Source organism: Brassica napus, chromosome C5 (assembly GCF_020379485.1).
Source record: "Brassica napus cultivar Da-Ae chromosome C5, Da-Ae, whole genome shotgun sequence".
Lineage (NCBI taxonomy): Eukaryota > Viridiplantae > Streptophyta > Magnoliopsida > Brassicales > Brassicaceae > Brassica > Brassica napus.
The window spans coordinates 24,116,690-24,137,070 of record NC_063448.1 but is presented as its reverse complement, the minus strand read 5'-3'; the positions used below and the strand labels follow the sequence as shown (position 1 = coordinate 24,137,070).

The following is a 20,381-nucleotide window of genomic DNA, read 5'->3' as shown; positions in this document are numbered from 1 at the left end:
TTCTATCCTCGTTAACACAGGTGGGTTTCATTGCATGTCATGGGTTCCCGATCTTTTGTTTCTCAAAATCAGTAAAAGGTATTGCGATCGTGGTCTTAGTTGTGGCGGTGTCCCTTTTGAGTCCAGTGCACATCCCAGTGCCGGTTGTTGATCATTTGGTTTACGATTGGTAGTGTTTCTTGACAGCTTATGTGCAGGTCGTTAGAGTCTAAAGGAAGTGTTTGGTGGCGAGTTCAGGTCCGTCTTTGGTGACGAAGGGGAGGGTGTGCAATTGGGCTTTTGGATGCACGGTTTGTGTTCTTTTGCCCTTTCTCTCCTCCTATTCTCTTAGAGCTTTATTGACAGGGAAGCTTACGAGTTTAGACAAATACATCGAGAGCCAATTACTCTGGAGGTGACTCCGGAAGTTCCTACATCTGAGGCAAGGAGGTGAATCACACCTTCTCATGTCTCTCTCGTCAAAGGTTGAGAACTGCTCTCGATTCTCATTGCAATTGGATCCAAATTAGTGAAATGTGCCGGGTGATGGGTTGAATCGGACCCAAATTCCCAGTTTTGGGTTGATTAAGTATAATATAATATTTTTTTAACTTTGTATATCCAGTTTTTTTATTTAAACACGTAGAATCCATAAAGAACCTCACTTCGAGACATGACAACATTAAAACTAAAAACAACTTGACGAAATTAACTGAAAATCCCCAACTTAAATCCTTACTAAAGAGAAGATACACTTATCCACTGCAATAGTTGACAACAGCAAACGAAAAAAACTTAAAAATAAATGTCTCCAATGAAAGCCAACAAAATATATCCACATAAAATCTCATCTCAGGGGTTTCCAAATGGACGATTCGAATACGAAAACTTCATCTCAGTGTCCAAAGGTGCTGGATTACGACCACCACGACCTTTTCTCACACTTCCTCCGTTAACACCAAGAGTCAACACATCAGAGGCTCCCATGCTAAGGTTGTTACCGAAATGAGGGCCGAAAATGTTACTAGCGGACCAGCCTTGTTGATTTGTTGTCACAGCAAGAGAGTTCATCCGACCCTGAAGGTTTCCCTTATCATTATCTCCAAAGCCATTAACGACCACACCTGACGAAGATGAAGGAGTTAATCCTCTTGGCAAAGCAGAAGGATCGTTGATGTCAGCACCATGGGCGAAAAAAGTCTGATTAGAGGTCTTGGTGTTGTTCTGAAAATATCCATGGTTAGTGTTGTTGTTGTTATTGTTGATCCTAGCACCGAGGCTAATCAAATCATGCTGGCTCCTGAGACTCTGATCGTTGTGCGCCAACGATGCTTGGTTTGAAGGGCATTGCATGGGGAAATTGGTTGGGCCGGGATTAGGGTTGGTGGGGTGAGGAACGAAGCCTTCAAACTTATTGGAAGATGAATGGTTCAGATTGTAACCAGTGTTTGACTTGTTACCGAATTGGTTATGAGAGAGAGCAGAAGCAGCACCGCCGTAAAAGCCATGTCTGCCAAGAGCAGAAGCAGCACCGCCGTAAAAGTCTTGTTTGCCAAGAGCAGAAGCAGCACGGGCGTAAAAGTCTTGTACTCTGCCAAGAGCAGAATCAGCACCGCCGTAAAAGTCATGTCTTCCACCACTTCCACCAGCGGCTGCTGCCATATTCGTGATGCTCCCAGTAGGATTTCTTCCTGACTCTTGATTTAATGCATCACATAATGCCTTGTGGGCATTGTAATTTTCTCTTCTGCAATACACCCCCAAAAGTGTGATTAAGACAAAGTCAATATTGCAATATGTGCATATATATTAAAAAAATTATTTAACCAAAATAAATAAAATTTAAAATGTTCGTCAACTATTCATACTGACCACAATATTCATTTTGTAGCTGAAGCCTAGAGTACTAGACCTTAAAAATCTAGAGCGACGTGTAAAATTCGAAGTAAAAATATTCGATCAATATCGTACCGCTACGGTACGGACTATAAGATCTATTGGACTAACCAACACGTTTCTCTTGTTACATATGTTTTTGTAACACTATAGTATTTTATTAATCGATTCTCATTTGCTATGATCTGTAATATGAATAAAATTATTGGATGGAAATTATCAAAAAGAAAAAGTATAGTTTACCTAGAAAAGGTGGTACCACAGTCACATCGATGCACTTTGAGACCACAAATCTTAGAGTGAGTTTTCCAATCAGATTGAAGAGCATAACTCTTAGGACATTTGTCGCATTTCCACTGCTTCTCACCTTGCTTCCGGTAATAATGCTTCTTGATTCATGTGAGGTCTCCGAGAGCATGTGACGGGTCATGGTGGACGCACGTGGGCTCCGGACAAATGTATACCTTCCTCCTCGCTTCTTTTTCCGACTTTTGTTTCGGCTTCCATGAAAGGTTGTGTACTCTCCCGTGAAGCTGTAGATTCTGTTCCCGGTTAAATCCTCTGTTGCACACTTCACATAGGAATCTGTTCGTCGCCATGATCGTCTTTGGAGATAACGCTATCACTTCAGCATCTGGATCTGTTCAATTAAAAGTAAGATATTGATCAATACAACAAAAACCATTAGTCAAGAGGCAATTTTATACAAGTTAATTGAATAAACTAATCTTCTAGTAAAATACAAGTTACTAAATAATTTAATGTAATCATATAGAATGATGTAGTTCTTCATTGTCTTGTTTTATTAATAATGGAAGTTTGAGCTTTAAATCAATTATCTCCCGTAAGCATAAAATCCTCTACAGAAATCAGTTTTTTTTTTAAATAAAAAAATCTAACTAAGAAAATAAACCATCTACAGCCGATGTGGTTTGAACTTCTAACACAAAGAAACTATCTTTTTTTTTTTTTTGTCTTCAACTATTACAGACTCATACGGACTCTGTAAACCAAACCGGGTGATCTGCATCCATGTGAACGACAAAAGACGGTTGCTTCCTAGCACTGCGTGCTAGTCTATCCGCCATTGTATTTTGCGTCCTTGGTACATAGATGATCTCTGATCTGGTGAAGCTCTCTTTTAGGGTCTTGACATCCTCCAAGTAATTTGCAAAAGCTGGTCATTCATCTGGTTCCGAAACCATCTTCACCAATTGAGAACAATCCGTTGCAAACGTAACCTGAAACTGACGTAAATTCCTCATACATTCCATTGCCCAAAGAAGCGCTTCCATCTCCGCATGAAGGGGAGAGATACTAGCCCTCACATTCCTTGCCCCCAACAATCCCTCAAATCCTTCTAAGGTGCTGAGCCAACCTTGTCCTGAAAAAATATCCCCCTCTTTCCATGAACCATCTGTGAAACACCATCTTCCTGGAATTGACGGCAATGTCGTATCCACTTGTTGTGGTATTATCCTCTGTTCATTCAATATTTGTGCTTCAGTCCACAGTGTTGATTCTGTTTCCGCTAATTTAAGTGTATCCATGGGATCCATATCCAAATTACTGAAGACTTTATTATTCCTAGCTTTCCAGATGTACCATAGTATCCATGCAAACTGATAATCTTCCAGCTGCGGAAAAGCTCTCCAAAATAGATGATCCACGTTTGCGAAGAGAGAACTTGTTGGGAAAATATTTGGATTTGATGGTATCTTCGAGAGAGCCCAGACCTGGAGTGCCGGAGGACATTCAAAAAACACATGGTTTATTGGTTCCTCATGGGCTCCACATCTTACACAACAAAGATCCCCTTGAATCCCCCTTGCCTGTAAATTCTTCCTTACTGATATACATCATGTCACCAATTGCCATAGAAAATGTTTTAACTTTGGTGGACACCTTATCTTCCAACAGAACGCCTTCAGAACATTCACTGTGGGGCCAATCAGCAATGGTGGTCTCTTCCTATCTGGATAAATCCGTTCTACCTGATAACCCGATTTGACCGTGTATTTCCCATTTTTTTGTGAAGTGCCACCCATCTCTGTCTACCCTCTGAATCCTGCTCAGTGGTAAACTTTCTATAAGTTTCGCATCCTGTGGATCCACCACAAAGAAACTATCATTCATGCACTATTAGTAGTGTTGGGAAGCGGATTAAACTCGTCCATTGCCCCTTGTTATTACAAGTTGAATATTATTTATAAAATATATATATATATATATATATATATATATATATTAAATATAAAATTAATATTAATAACAATAAAATTAATATTTTATATTTAATATATATATATTTATAAATAATATACTGTAACTAAAATTATATATAATTTGTAATTTATATTTATATTAAATTTATAAAAAATCTCTTTTTTTCTGGTTGGCGGATACCGCAATTTAAATTCAACCGATATGCATTCTTCTCGCTAAAATAACTTAACATACACTTGCATTTAAATATTTCAAATTGGTCGATCAGCATCCGCTTTGCAGCAGATCAAATGGGACAGATCGTGCGGCTTTTATTAAAAGTTCCAGCTCTAATTACCACTACATTAAGAACACATTGATTTAACTTTTAACGACTAGGAATGGTAACACATAAAACTGAATGAAATATAGAGTTCTTATCTGTTTTATTTCCTCCTGTAAAGAAAATTCTTCATTGATGCTAATTGATTCCTTTTGGAATTTGAAACATACCCACACACATATGTTTGTGTATAACAATAAACATAATAAGAGGTACTCACTTGGGTTTCCGGGTTGGTTTCTTTGTTTTCTGAGTGGTGGTGAAACAACGGTGTTACGTTTTTGAATCATCGTCATCTCCATCTCTTTTTGGTTAAAGTTGTTTGCTCCGGTGGCGAAGAGGGGGAAAGACTGAGAGTAGGATGAAGACATCTTCTCTGGATCTGCTTTGCTTATTCGACACAAACATTACCAAAACAAATATCAATCCAAAGGTATTGAGATGATGATGATGATGAAGAAGTGCGCCATATGTAAAAATATACCATAAATATACAAATAAACATACCTCAAAGGAAAAGAAAACTTATCTCTCTGTTTTTCTCTCTTTATCTTGCTTTGTTGGTATGTTCTTTTAATGATTGGGGTTAAGTCCTGTAAGAATCTCAAAATATATATTGCTACAGTGCATTTAGCTAATAAGGAAAGAAATCTAACTCTTTTTTGGAAAAAGACTAGTCAAATTCGGATACGTTTCTACTGTGTAACGTACGTTTAAAACGTTTACCATATAATAGTAGGACTAACTCTATAACAATTCTAATCATAGTTAATTATCTTTCTTAAAATTCTTCTTTTCAAATATGCTGCATTTGAAATGAAATTAAACTTCATAAATTATTAAAATATTTGAAAAAGAGTTGACTATTAATATCGAAAGAAAAATTAAAAATACCAGAAGATAAGCTTTGGAGTTACAGTCCAATATCAACTCGAAATGTAGAAGCCCATAACTGAAGAGAGAAGTCAAGATTGAACACTGTCAATCAATTTGTGTGCCATCTATGGCTTTCATTCAACGAGACATAAGATGATAGTGAGAGAGCATTGTAGTAACATACATGCTAATGAGTGGGAACAATAAAGAACCAAAGCATTTTTAAGGGCATCAACTTGTCTGAACAAAGATCTAGGGGTTCTGAAAATGTTGCGATGCAATCTTTGATTTCTCATTCCATAGATTATAGACAGTGCACTGACATACCAAAATAATGAGCATTGATTATAGACAGTGCACTGACATACCAAAATAATGAGCATTGTCGAGTATGTTTCACCTTGAATAGACTCCAAAAAACAGAGTGTTGCATTCCAAGTAGTTGAAGGAGGATGGTACTCGCATTGTAAATAGATTGTGCTCCAAAGATCAGTGGAGTAAGTGCAACAAAAAAATATGTAGTCCCTTGACTCATTTTCTGAATTTAATAGGAGGCAAAGCGGCTCAATGTTCAAACCCCAACTAATGTGATCTCTATTAGGGCATATATCTAATTTAAACATCAAACATATAAAATTATGTTTAGGAATGCCCCTACTACACCAAATGACCTTCGACCAAGACCCTAAAGGAGACGAAGGCCGAGCAAGGTCATAGACCTCCCCTATGTAGGAAATGTTTAATAACCCTCAACAATAATAAGGACGCGGACGAATCCAAATAATGGTTTTGATGAGAGGCCTAAGTTATAATTGGTAAATAAATATGGATAAATCAATGGAATGAATTCGACACGCAAAAATAGTGCATTGGGTTGAATGGCCTTAAAAGTGTTAAATGTTGCAGAAAATTCATGAAGCACATGGAAGCCAAAAACAGAAATAGAAGTGTTCGAGAATGAGAAGTCGAAGTCCAAAGAACAAAGAACAAAAAACTTATAAAAGTAGTTGTTGTCGGGGTACATGTTGAATTTGTCAGAGTATCGGTTACATTGGTCAAGAAATTACTTCCTCGATAGTTTGAAAAATATGGTAGTATGCTATAATGGAAACACCGCAAGTGACGTTGGCGGAATAACCGGATAGCATTGGATAAAAAGTTAATCTATTTGAGATTTGCTTGAATTTGAAGTTGAGTTTCGAAAGAAGTAATAATACGAGAATATTCTTCGAATAATGTAGATGGTCGAAAATGCTCGCGGTTTGGCTTAATCACAGAATATAAAAAATTAAGTTGCACGGAATATTTCTTTTGGCTATGATTCCCGTTTCCTAAGAAGAAGCGGGATCAGAAGCATCTGAAATCGCTTGGAATCGTCATTCTAGAAAAGGCTGAATACGAAAGCGCATGGGAAGGTATGATTCCACTACAAGAAAGCAGATGAATTTTGATAGAAAATTTCGTCAAAAATCCGCGAGAACCAGCTCGTCGGAAAAAAAAAATTTCATCGAAAATTATGACAATTTTCCAACGGATTCTGATGGACATATTTCCGACTAAAATACTGACGAATAAAGTCGTGAGAAATACTCGTCGGGAATAATTTCTGAAAACTACCTGTTCGTAATTCTGAGGAAATAATTCGTCTGAAATTACTACAGACAAAACAGACATTGTCATAAAGATTGGTGCTCGGAATTTCCAACAAAAAATCTCGGTCAGAAATATCAGACAAACTTTTTCGCCAGAATATTTTGACGACGAAAATCGGTCGGAAGTTTTAGACAAAACTTCCATCGTAAATATCTGACCAGCTTTTCCGTCAGAAATTTCCGACAGATAATCGGTCCAAATTCCACAAATTCTTGTTTCGTCGAAATGTTTTAAATTTATTTATATAATTAATTTTTAATTATTACAGATAATTTTAATTATTTAATAAATAAATTAAAAATATATAATTGAAAACATATATTATATAAATTCAAAAATATATAAATAAAGTTTTACAAAACGAAAAAAAAAACATTTAAAAGTTCTTAAATTAAAAAAGAAAAACAAAAACTCAGCAGGAAACAACCTCTTTATTTTTTTCATTAGCTCATGGTTCAACCTCTGAGTTTTTTTCCACAACCGCTCTTGTTCCGCCGCTGCAGCTTTATGCTCCACCATTTCAGCAAGAATTGTAGCGTTTTGTGTGTCCAAGGCTTCAATCAAGTCATCCTTGTTCTTTAACTGCTCCATAATCACGAGATCGGCATACAACGCTTTTGAAGAAGAAGGACAAGAGGAGGCTCGACAACTCAACTGGACCAGCCGATTTTTCTTTTTTAGAACAGCCTGAAAAATCTTATTAAAGTATTAATGAAACTAAAATATTAAAGTAATTAAAAATCTAAAAATTACATTTTCTACCATTCCGTTTATTCGAACTCGTGACAAGTTGGTGAAAGGCGAAGAATCATCTGGGAAGCACGGACTTGTTCCACCCGAGTTTCCATGAACTCTATGACATCCTTCATAATAGAATCTTGAATTTTGTCCATCTTCTTGTTGGTGTACGTCCCCTTCATTATATCGATATAAGTGAAGGGATTACCTTCATTTTTTTGAATCTAAAAAAGAAAATTAATAAATAAATAAAAACAAATTTAAATACTTAAAGAAAATATACAACTTCAAGTTGATCTTCGTTAGAAGATATACTGCATGCACCTAAGTTCTTGACATAAAGATATTTTCCGCCATGGTCGCTTTGGTGGTACTTGAAATTAGTGGCTGACTTATCTTTAGACTCATGTTTAGACTAATGCGCCTGCAAATCAAACCAGACCGTCCCGTTTATAGATTTCGGTGTCTTTCCCTACGCCACAGCTTCTTCCACTTATAGATATTTTTCCCATAAGTGCTCATGGCATTTTGGTGAAAGGTTATACGGACTACTTCCGTGTCTCCGGATTCCCAAGTTAATTATTGCTGACAAACGAAAAACATATAAATAGTATAAACATAACAGAAAAGTTTAAATAAAAAGTTTAAAAAATATTTAAGAAATACCTCAAATTGACGGAAAACTCGAGTTCAGAGTCCGGGAACTTGCTGTAATATGGATATCTGTGACTGAGAATGGAGTACATCATCATGTTAACGGCGCTCTTGCTAATGCCATTGTCTGACTTATTGAACCTACAAAAAATAAAGAATAAGATAAAATACAATGAAACAAAACATACAATAAGAACTAAGAATGTAGTGTGTCGTTTTAGGTGAGGATGGAGTGGAGATCCTCTCGACCTGGTTGTTGAATTAATTGTTCAACAGTCATGGTATCCGGCCCATTTGGAACAACTGGAGCAGGAACAACCGGAACGAATTTTGCTTTTTGGAAGATGTCGAACCACGGGAAGTGCTCGCCATACGACTTCTAACTGGTGGTATGGAACGGGGTAGCCTCGCCGTGTTGTCACCACCAAACCTACAAATGTTTTTGTTTCGTTAATAATAATAACATATAAAAATTATAATTTAAACATTCATCTACAAATATATATTGTTATATTAATGATGAAAGAAAAAAAATATTTAAGATTTAGAAACTTGAAAATTGTTTTTATATATAATAATAATAAAAAATATATATATAAATAACAATTATTTTATATATATTTAATAAAAAAAATTTATATAAGTTAATGCCATAATTGAATTTCATCTCATCTCATGAAATATTTTTGTCAATTTCACACTTGTCTAACATCCTCCACCTCATCTTTTCTCTCGTCCACATCATCATCTCTCTTTTCTATCTAATAATTCAATACTCACCCACTGACATTGGTTTGTTGAATTTTATTCAACACCTTACCCTACAATTATTTTTTAAATAATTTTATTTTTTATGTTTTTGTAATTACGTATTAACAAGTATTGAATGAAATTAAATTTAAATGTTTTAGAACTAAATATATGTTTTACATAAATTTAATTTTATTTTGTAAATTTAACAGAAAAAATCAAATATTAAAGATGAAAAATAAAGAAAATCATTATTAAAATAAATAAAATTACGAGAAAATAAAATAAAATACAGTACATTAATAAACACACAACATAAATAATAAAACACACATAGTTTAATTAGTGCAATAAATTTAACTCAAAAACTAAAAAATCTCTTCAACGACAGAACATTCCAAATTTGTCTCATGTGTTTGACTAGATCTGCTTGCAATTCATGATGTACACTGGAATCACGCAACTCCAATCTAGCACGTACATGATTTGCAAATGCATGTAGCACTTCAGTCGAGAATGGTTGTTGTACATTAGACACATTAGCCTCTGATTGATCATAGTCGGTCCACAGTTGAGCATATGTATCTCGTTAATCTTCAACAATCATATTATGCAATATGATACATGATCTCATTTAATAGCCAAAACGGAAATGTTCCACATGCGAGCTGGTTCGCGAATGATTTTAAATCGAGCCTGCGAGACTCCTAATTCACGTTCGATGTCCTTCCGGTAACCTCTTGAACTTGTGCAAATAACTTGTCCGGTTCACTTTGAGGAAGCCTAATATATTTAATGAAAGTAGGATAAGAAGGATAGATACCATCAGCCAGATAATACTCCATATTATACGGACGTTGGTTCACGAAGAAGTTCAATCTTGGAGTATTTCCTTGTTCAACATCATTGAACACCGGTGAACGATCCATAACATTTATATCATTTAATGTGTTGGACATCCAAAAAAGCATGTCAGATCCATAGATCATGGGATGGAACTACTTCAAGAATAACAGTGGTGGTTCTCTTATCTCCCCGAGTAAATAGTCATTCCCACGCTCTAGGATAATTTTTTAATTTCCAGTGCATACAATCAATACTCACAATCATCCCCGGAAACCCTCTTTTTCACTAACATGCAAAATTCTCTGCAGGTCATCTTAAATTGAGGCTCTAAGATACATTTGCTCGTACAATTGTATGATTCCTTTACAGAATCTACGCAAGCACTCCAAAGCTATAGTACCTCTAATTTTGATGTATTCATCCACCGCGTTGGCTGCAACATCATATGCTAACATTCACATGGTTGTGGTACATTTTGGTAATGGAGATATACTTTCTTTATTAGTTGCGTCAAATCGTTGGGTGAAGTGGTCATCACTGCTTGATAGGTCCCCAGCAATCCGGAGGAGGAAAACATGTTTTCGCATCCGGAATCTCCGATGAAACATTGCATCGTCATATGTAGGTTGATTGGAAAAGTAGTCGTCAATCAGACTTTGATTTGCAGCTGCATGATCTCTCTTGAAATATCTTCTCTTGCTACTAGATGGATAGTCTTGCTTTATTTTTTGTCGACGCTCCCTAAAATGGCTGAGGATATACCTCTCTACAATTTCATACTACCTTTTGTAAGCTTCGATATCAAGAACAAATTCTGATGGATCCATTGAGAATGTTTTAATAAGTTGAGATTATTGTACATTTACATCAATGAAATAATGAGTCCCCCATTTATAGGAAAATGGAACCAACATTATTAAACCATGGTGAGTGGTTGGAGGATAAGATTGATGAAAGTCATGTAAACTTGACAACATTATTAAAGCATGGTGAGTGGTTGCAGGATAAGATTGATGAAAGTCACGTACGCTTGGCAACATTATTAACGCATGGGCACACTTGACAAAATTATTAATATGTTGAGTGGTTGGAAGATAGGATTCTCTTATGGACACTTGACAAAAAATTTAAGGATACTTGACAGCATTATTAAAGCATACTGAGTGGTTGGAGGATAAGATTCTCTCAATAAAAAAAGAAAGACACATATTACATTATTAAAAGAGAACGTGACAAACAAACATTATTAAAGAGAACGTGACAAACAAACATTATTAAAGCATAGAGTGACATGATTCAAACAAGCATATAGTGACATGATACAGACAATCCACTTGTGAACATAATTAATTTTCAAATAATTTGTGGCTCAATTGTTAGAACAGCTCGTTGCTCTGATTATTGAGATGTTCATTTTCACTTAGCTTTAACCATGTCTTCATTTTCTTAGCCCGAGTCTTTTCTTTCATCAACTGGTTTGCCTCTTCTTGCCTTTGTGTTGCCTCCTTTCGTCTTTGGTTTGACTCCTCTTGCAACATGGCTAGTTTTTCCAAGCGTTCCAATTCTTGCGCCTTGATTTGTTTGTGTTCAATAAAATCTTCATTGACCACTTCCAAAACTGCACCCTTACCTTTCTTTTTGCTTTTTTATTCTTAGCAGCATCCCTCCCCACTGGACGAGCACTGGATTCTACAGAGTTGGAGTCACTAGCATCACTTTCGTGAGCTCTTTTAGATCCACTACTTCTAGAGCCAGTATTTCCTTCTACCTGGCTACCATAACGCACTGACAACGAGCCATTTTAACATTAAATTGAAATGCCCATCCTTATCACCTGAATATAGCTCTTGTGCTTTTGCCTATACATCATTCTCCGACCATTAGTTTTGTTGCAGATGCTTAGCATTATCGTAAGCACCGATCCATTTCTCCAATATTTTGTTTACGTAGTTGAAATGATTTCTGCAGGATATCAAATCACGTGTAGGATCAAATGAGCAATGCTCATTACAATACTCAGCAATTTTACCCCAATATGCATCACCTTTTTGGTTTCTGCCAACAAAGATGTATGTTCCATATTTAATCCACCCACTTAGTAACACCAAATTTTGCGCAGTCATCCACTTGGGGCTTTTCTGATGAGTAGAAGTTGAATCTTCTGCATTTGGAGTGGCTTCATTAAGACCGCTCATACCACCAAGAACCATTTGTGTACAAAATTCAGGAAATTCATCTGCTCCAACATTTGGAACAATTTCATTACCATGTGAAGTAGACGTTTACCATGTGAAATAAACGAATAAGAGGGTGCTTGAGATGAATTTGGCATCATCAATCCATAATTTGGAGGACAGTTTGGAACCACTGATAGCATGAAGAAATTTGGTTAATAACCATAATTTGGTAAATGTTGGGGTTAGCTAGAAGACTGATTTTGAAATTGATAGTTATTAGAATTTGGATAGTTAAAAGGATAATTAGTAGAATTGATAGTTATTGGGATTTGAAAAAGAAGAAAATATATAAACAAAAGTTTGTTGTAGACTAATAGAAAAATTATAGTGGAAAGAGATGACTTTTTTTCATGTGTTCAAATCATATGAAACATATCTCTATTTATAGAGAATGAGAAATAATGAATTTTGATGTAAAAATAATTTTTAAAAAAACAAAAGTTTAAGAAATAATTGATCTCAACTAATTGAGAGGAAAAAAACAAATAAGAAATTTAAGTGGCTACTGGTTTTGTGACACATGGCTTTTGTGGGGGTCCAATTTTCTTTATATTCAACGATTCAACATTGTTGAATTCTTTCAGCTATATTGAATACATGTAGGATTCAATTTCTTTTTCAATACACCATATCACATTTTCAACTATTGAATTATAAAATTCAATAAGAATTATAAGTAGTTTAATGTCTCGAGACATTAAATACCAATTACCAAATCAATATTTTCCAATCCAATGAGATACAATCAATCATAAACTATAATCCTTGTAACTTAATAGGAAAATGTGTTCTTACATACTCCTAACTCATTTATGGTGATTTTCCAACAATACATGGAGATATGTTGGAAGTTTACTTGTAAGTATGTTTTCCTGATCAGTTTTGGAGCCACAAAATTTTGTGTATCACACTCTTAATTAACACAATAAACTATGTTTTGTCAATTTTGCTTCTCAGCTTGTGAGTAGTTGTAAAATTCTCATTTAAAGAATACTAGAGCTTGACATGTGAGTCCGTACGGGGGTTTGTTTTCAAATAGATATATTTATTCTATTAAAACAGCAACTTGACCTATTGATATATGTGTGGTCCAACTATTTAAAAAAACTATTAAAACCTTTTATTAATCATTTAAGAGAAATATTATACAAAAAGAAAAAAAATATGACTAAAAAACACAAATATAAAAATTAAATTTCAAAAAAAAAATGTAAAACAAAAAATATACCCGCCCTTTTTAGGGCGGGTCAGAATCTAGTAGGTATTTTAAAATGCAACAATGTAATGGTTGCATTTACACAACAATATAACAGAGTTAGAAATTTAAACCGCATTTAGATATTTCTAAATTTTGGTTCGTATCAGTTCGCATAATTGTGGATTTGGTTCATATACCCGTTTAAATTATGTAAAAACAAATTTGAAATTCAAAAATATCTAAAATATCTAAAATCCCTCACAAATTAAAAATTGAATAATATATAACATATAAATTTGAATAAATATAACCCAATATCTAAAATTAAAATCAGTTTGTTTGGATATTTAGGTGGAGCACCAATATGTACTTCAAATATTTTTAGGGGGTGTATTGAATTAGAAGGTTTCGAAGGTTTTAGGGTGTTTTATGTTTTGTGGGATTTCTGTGAGTTTTGAAGTTATTTGAGTGATTTTGATGAAATTTAACAGTAAAAATAAAAATCTTTAGGTGATGTGATAAGATATCTTTTATATATTTTTTAAGTTGTTTAGGTGATTTAAACAGTAAATAATAGTTTTGGTCAATATTTTTTTTTCTTACGGGATAATCCATTAATGCCATTGACTATCAATGTTCCCCGTCTGATCTTGGGAAATATGATGTCTACAGTTGCTAACCAAGTCAAGTCACAAGCATCATGGATGGATACAACAGTCTATATCTTCTCTCTGTTACTTATCTTCATTCTTGCCTTGGTATCAAGTTCATTCATGGAGATATGTGACTGTGTTTGATAGATTGTTATGACTTTGCCATCCTATATATCTCTCTGCTTTATCAAGATCTTATGTGTTCTTTAAAGACATCAATTGTTATATTTTTAATTCATCACTTTTACATACATCATAGTTTTCTTTTACAAGATACAGAACACAAAACTGACATTTTCTAACATCATCCTTGTGTTCGTAACGTCCGACCATATATCAAAAATCTTCAACCACAAACCATTAAGAAACAACCATAAGCAGAATTCTTCTATCCTGTTGGAAAATTTCTACATTTTAAGGAAGGAAGTATGCTTTCTTCATGCCAAATAAACAAATTAACCCTTATACGAAAAAGAAAAACCACCATTGACACCTTTGTTGTGTGTTCTTGGCTTTTGAGAAGTGGTAAATCGACCAAATCCATGAACTCACGCTCACTCTCTTCGTCCCGTTCTCTAAGGTGGCTTACTCAATTGAATCAATATTCGAGATGCAAGTGATGAAATCACTGATTCAGGTTTTACATAAGTTTAGGTTAGAAAACATGTTACAGAAAATAATATCCATGTATTATTAATTCACTTCAAATAACATCTATGATAATTAACACATAGTCACAGTCTCTCCATTACTCCTCTTCTTTGTGTTAATAAGTCTTTTGGCGTTTCAAAACCATAGCTGGTGATGCAGCAACAAATTGAATGAACCACCACATCACATAGAAAGTAACCGCCATTGGAAGCAAGACACTATTTGTGAATAATAAGAAGCAAGAAAGACACTTGCTTAGGGGACCAATGACAAACTCAATACTCAATACCATTAAGAAAGAAAGAAAAGACGTTCCCTTCCCTACCATTCAGTCTTGAACTTTTTTGGCGCCAAGCTTCTGATCAACTTGTAAGAAGTCTAAAGAACAAAAAATTCCCATGAAATTCATCAAAATTGAATAGCATATAATCAAAACCAAATTCTTGTGTCTATTGGTAATAACTAAATCATCCAGGAAGAAACTATAAGTGTAAGAAAACTAAACAGAGCAATCTCTCATAATTTCATACATCTTCAGGCAAAGATCTTGTTTCTTAAAATCTTTATCAGATCAAGCTTAAGCTTCACCCCAAACTCAAAATTGAATAACTACGAGAAGATTCAACGCTAATTTAAACAAACCTACTTTGATTTTTTTTTTGCCACCTGGCCCTAAATCGCAAAAGAAACTTATAAAACCTTAAGGACATATTTGTCGAGAGAGATGAAAGGGAGATATAAGTGATAACCTATGACCAGCCTGATGAGAGGAAGCAAAAGACGAAGGAGAATAGAGTTTGGGTATAGAATCGTGATATAAGCCATCACGATCCCTAGTTTCGAGTCGCCCATTACCAGCGTGATGAGAGCAAGAAAAATACGAAGGAGAAGAGTTTGGTTAGAGAACTATCCTGATAAACCTCAGATTTAATTAGAGAATAATGATAATTTAGGTTTATTTTTAATTATTAACTCAGTGGCATTCCATGGTAATTATTAAGAAAAGATCAGAGTTATGTATTAATTGTACTTCAGTTTTAATAGTTTATAGATAACGATATCACCGTGAGTTGAGAGACTAATTCCTCTTGTTCGTGTTACTCTTTGTCTCATAGTTATTCTAACATCTCATTCTCAATTCCATCCACCAACATCAAGACATCTAGTTCTTAGCGACTAAAAATATGACCGTAGAACCACATCTATCTACATTTGAAACACAATTTAAAAATTTCTAGATCTGCAAGTCCCATTGGTCTCAAATGTTGAGGTGGTCTGGCAATTGCATATGTTTACCAGGTTTCGGTAATTTATATATTTTTTTTAGGTCTAGTATTCATTAATGTCCTGAGAATAATATTGTGAGCTTGTTGATGCCTAGTCGTTGATGGTGTGTTGTCATAAACTTTTTAGTAATTCTCTCACCTAATTTTTGTCAAAACATGCTTGACTCCACTTTAACCACAACTGCAATATAATTAAAAAAGGTCTTTAGGTTCCCGATTCTTATGGATTATCTCATTTCTTGTTTCACTCCAATATAATTTTGTTAATCAAATCTGCTTCATCCACCCTTTCCGCCTGCATTATTAGATCATTGAATTCACTAACATAAGATTGGATTGAACTCATTTGTCGGCATGCACACAATCGATCCGAGCTCATCGACCATCGTCCATCGATTTGTCAAAACAATCTAATAAACGTTGTTTAAACTGTGGATAATCTGTGATTGATTCCTATGTGCTTACCACGTAAACCAGTTCAAAAAACCGGTCCACTCAAGTTTCTCCTTCTCGCTATAACTGGTTGTTCTAAAGTATCTTTCAGTTTTCCTAATTCAACCATAAGGCATAAATCCATCAAAAACTGATAGTTTGACTTTCTTCAACAAACTTTCACGAGATACAAAAATTTCTAAGTTTCATCGATAAACTAGTGAATCAGTTAATTATTCTAGAGGTATAAGAAAAATCGGTACATGGATGGAACCACTTGCAGCTGCGTCAGCTATGCCTTCGCCTAGAATAGGATACGTACTTTATGTGATTTTCTCAAACATGTGCTTCATCGAATCCACCATCATTTCAAGGTAACCAAGCAATCCGTCGGATCTGAATTTACGGTGGACAATCTCGTACAGCCACTATGAAGAACATATAGTTGATGACACATTAATTCTCCCATCGTATAATCCATTGACTCGTTTCATTCATCCATCCGATGTTGTTAGATTCATGTTAGAAATGATCTGATTCCTTTCTCCGCACCGCACCAATTGATAGAATTTGCTTTGCAAATTTTCCTAATCTATCTCAAACTCTATCACAAAGAATACACGTCCATATATTGATTACCAAAATGAAAACATATATACACTTTTGAACATAGTACTGGCTATTGAGAACGCTTAATATGAATTCTCATATAAGACTATAGTCTCTTCTACATTCCAAAAAGCTATGTAAAGTATTAGGGATAAGTATCCCACATAAGTATCCCACATCGGAAATTCAAAGGGAGCTTAAGTAATATATAAAGGGTTATGGTCAATTCACTAATAATCAATCTAATATATTAAAAAAAGGAGTACAAAATTAGATTACCCCTTAGTTTTTCCACTTATTTCGAATGGCATCTAATATATTAAAAAATGAGTACAAAATTAGATTACCCCTTAGTTTTATCACTTATTTAAAATGATATGCCATTGAGGTATTTATTGAACCTATATCTAAGTATGTTTGTTTTTTCCTAATTTAAATTGTATATTTCCTTAATCAAATCTTAACAAAAGTAGGTTTTCCAATAGATTTCCTAATATATTTTGTATTAACATAGTAAATATTTTCCAACATAGTAAATATTTTCCGAGATTTATTAGTAATAAATAATCACATATCATAATCAGTTTATACAATACATAAATAAAATATAAAATAATTTATAAAACACTGTGATATAATAAACGATTAAAATAACAAAGATATAATTATTCATAGTAATAAATAAAATTGTTATGTTTTAAAATGTTATACTAACAAATAGATAATACATTATAATTTACAAATATATATTATACTATTTAGTACAAAGAAATTTTAAAGTGAAAAAAAATATTCAGACGGTCACATGTCAAACTCTAGGAATAAAAAATAATAGCGCATGATAATTTTTTAAAACAAATTTATTTTTACAGAAATTATAATTCCAAATTTTTTTAACTTATTTTATTTATTTTAAGGGGTGCTAAATTTTTGGAATTAAAAAGATTTATGACCCAACCATATATTGTTTTAGTATGAATAATTGAAATTTAAATCATAATATTTTATTAAAATTTTAATTTTACTTTTTGTTATAATTGCATAGTTTACTTTTCAATCTAAATTTATAAATAGAATGTGCAACTTTATTTTGTGATATACATTTTTGTTTGTGAAAGATAATTTAAAATATATACTGCAAAGCTTTATGGACAAAGAGCAAACAAATATATGACTTTAAAAATTATGAAATTAAAATGGTAGAATAAGTAAATGAAGGAGAAGACCATGCACGTTGACTATAACATTATTTTGTTCAAAACAAAACCATAAACATTTAAAAATACGGTTAATGTTAAGAATATTTACAATTAACAATGTAGAACAAAAGTTTACGTATATAAAAATGAAAACAAACATCCGCGCGGTTGCACGAATCAATGTCTAGTTGGTTTTAAGTTGGAATAAACCCGATTCTAACATGGTAACAAAACACTTATTTTTAGGTTCACCCCCTAGGGTGAACCTCTAGGTTAACCAACCAATAAGATTGTGTTATTTCATATTCGATATCTTTTATAAAAGGAAACAAAATATTGTCAAGTTATATTATGTTTTTAAAATAAAAAGGTAAAAAAAAAAATAGTAGTAACTACAAAAAATACTTTTCAACCAGCAAAATACTAAACTATAAATCCTAAACCCTAAACCCCTGAGTATTTTAGTGTTTAGTGTTTTTTTATTTAGAGTTTAGGATTTATCCAAGGATTTAGGGTTTAGGGTTTTAATGTTTAGTGTTTTTGATTTAGAGTTTATGATTTATCCAAGGGTTTAGGGTTTACCCAAGGGTTTAGAATTTAGGGTTCGGGGATTAGGATTTAGGGTTTATTGTTTTGATGACGACATGAAAAATATATTTTTTTAAAATATATATTTTTTTAAAGTTTTTGTAACTACTATTTTTTTTAAAAAAAAACATGATATAACTTGACAATACTTTGTTTCCTTTTTTAAAAGATATCGAATTTGAAATAATGAAATTCTATTGGTTAGTGAACCTAAAAAAGTTCACCCTAGGGGGTGAACCCAATAATAACTTCTTATATATTACTCAAGTTCTTTACATATTTCCAATAGACTTATTCTTGGGTTCACCCCCTAGGGTGAACCTCTAGGTTCACCAACCAATAAGATTTCATTATTTCAAATTCGATATCTTTTTTAAAAAAAAACAAAATATTGTCAAATTATATTATCTTTTTAAAATTAAAATGTAAAAATAAATAAATAAAAAATAGTAGTAATTACAAAAAGAAATATTTTTAACGTCGCCAGCAAAACATTAAACCCTGAATCCTAATCCCTAAACCTTAAATATGAAACTCTAAACCCTAAACCCTTGGGTAAACCCTAAATTTTAGGATAAATCTTAAACTTTAAATCAAAATCACTAAACACTAAAACACTCAAGGGTTTAGGGTTTAGGATTTAGGATTTAGGGTTTAGAGTTTTAGGGTTTAGTGTTTTTATTTAGAGTTTAGGATTTATCCAAGGGTTTAGGGTTTACCCAAGGGTTTAGAGTTTACCCAAGGGTTTAGGATTTACCCAAGGGTTTAGGGTTTAGAGATTAGTGATTAGGATTTAGGGTTTAGTGTTTTGCTGACGACGTTAAAAAGATTTTTTTTTAATTCTTTTTTCTGTAACTACTATTTTTTTACTTTTTTATTTAAAAACATAATATAACTTGTCAATATTTTGTTTTCTTTTTTAAAAGATATCAAATTTGAAATAATGAAATCCTATTGGTTGGTGAACCTCTAGGTTCACTATAGGGGGTGAACCCAAGAATAACTCTTTCCAATATGAGATCTTCTCTCCAACACCTCACTCGAGATAACTGTGCATATAACCATTAATTTCGCAGAATCCATCATACCTCCTCCGAAACAATGTTTTTTTTCTAGCAATCTCGGAAGAACCGAACCTTCCATCAGTTAGTGGGTTGATCGGGCCAGTGTCCTGGCCAGATTAATAGGTTAGGCTATTGACCTGGCTCTGATACCATAACAAATTTCCTGAGATTTCAACTTAAAACCAATTGGCGAAAAATAGATTGGTCTAAATCTCTTATATATTACTCAAATCTCTTACATATTTCCAACATGAGATCTCCAGCATGAAGCAAGAACACATCACTCTATGTATATGTAAACGTAATACGAGAGGATGTCTAACATACCAGCTTCAAACTTCCAGCTCAGCTACTTATCCATGTCACTTCCTGAAGCCTCCAAGTTCTAAGACATTTTTTCTGAAATAACAATGTCGAAGCTTATCAGTTATTTTCAATGGCTTTTTCAAAGCTGAAAATAGCAGAAAGACCAGAGAAACTATTATGGAGACAGTAACAAGATGGCAGAAAATCTCAGGCAAATA

General features: G+C 33.6%; 1 protein-coding gene and 2 pseudogenes across 1 annotated transcript; all 3 read right to left on the bottom strand.

Moving 5' to 3' along the window:
- Positions 1-652: 652 nt before the first annotated feature.
- On the bottom strand, positions 653-8,705 carry LOC106447798 (annotated as a pseudogene).
- Positions 8,706-8,987: 282 nt separating this feature from the next.
- LOC125586843 lies at positions 8,988-17,109 on the bottom strand (annotated as a pseudogene).
- LOC111198399 lies at positions 11,317-12,150 on the bottom strand. Its single transcript, XM_048757336.1, has 3 exons — positions 11,970-12,150; positions 11,571-11,725; positions 11,317-11,511 (listed from the first exon to the last, which is right to left on the bottom strand). Exons 1-3 carry the CDS (start codon positions 12,148-12,150, stop codon positions 11,317-11,319), a joined length of 531 nt encoding a protein of 176 aa, XP_048613293.1.
- Positions 17,110-20,381: the final 3,272 nt, after the last annotated feature.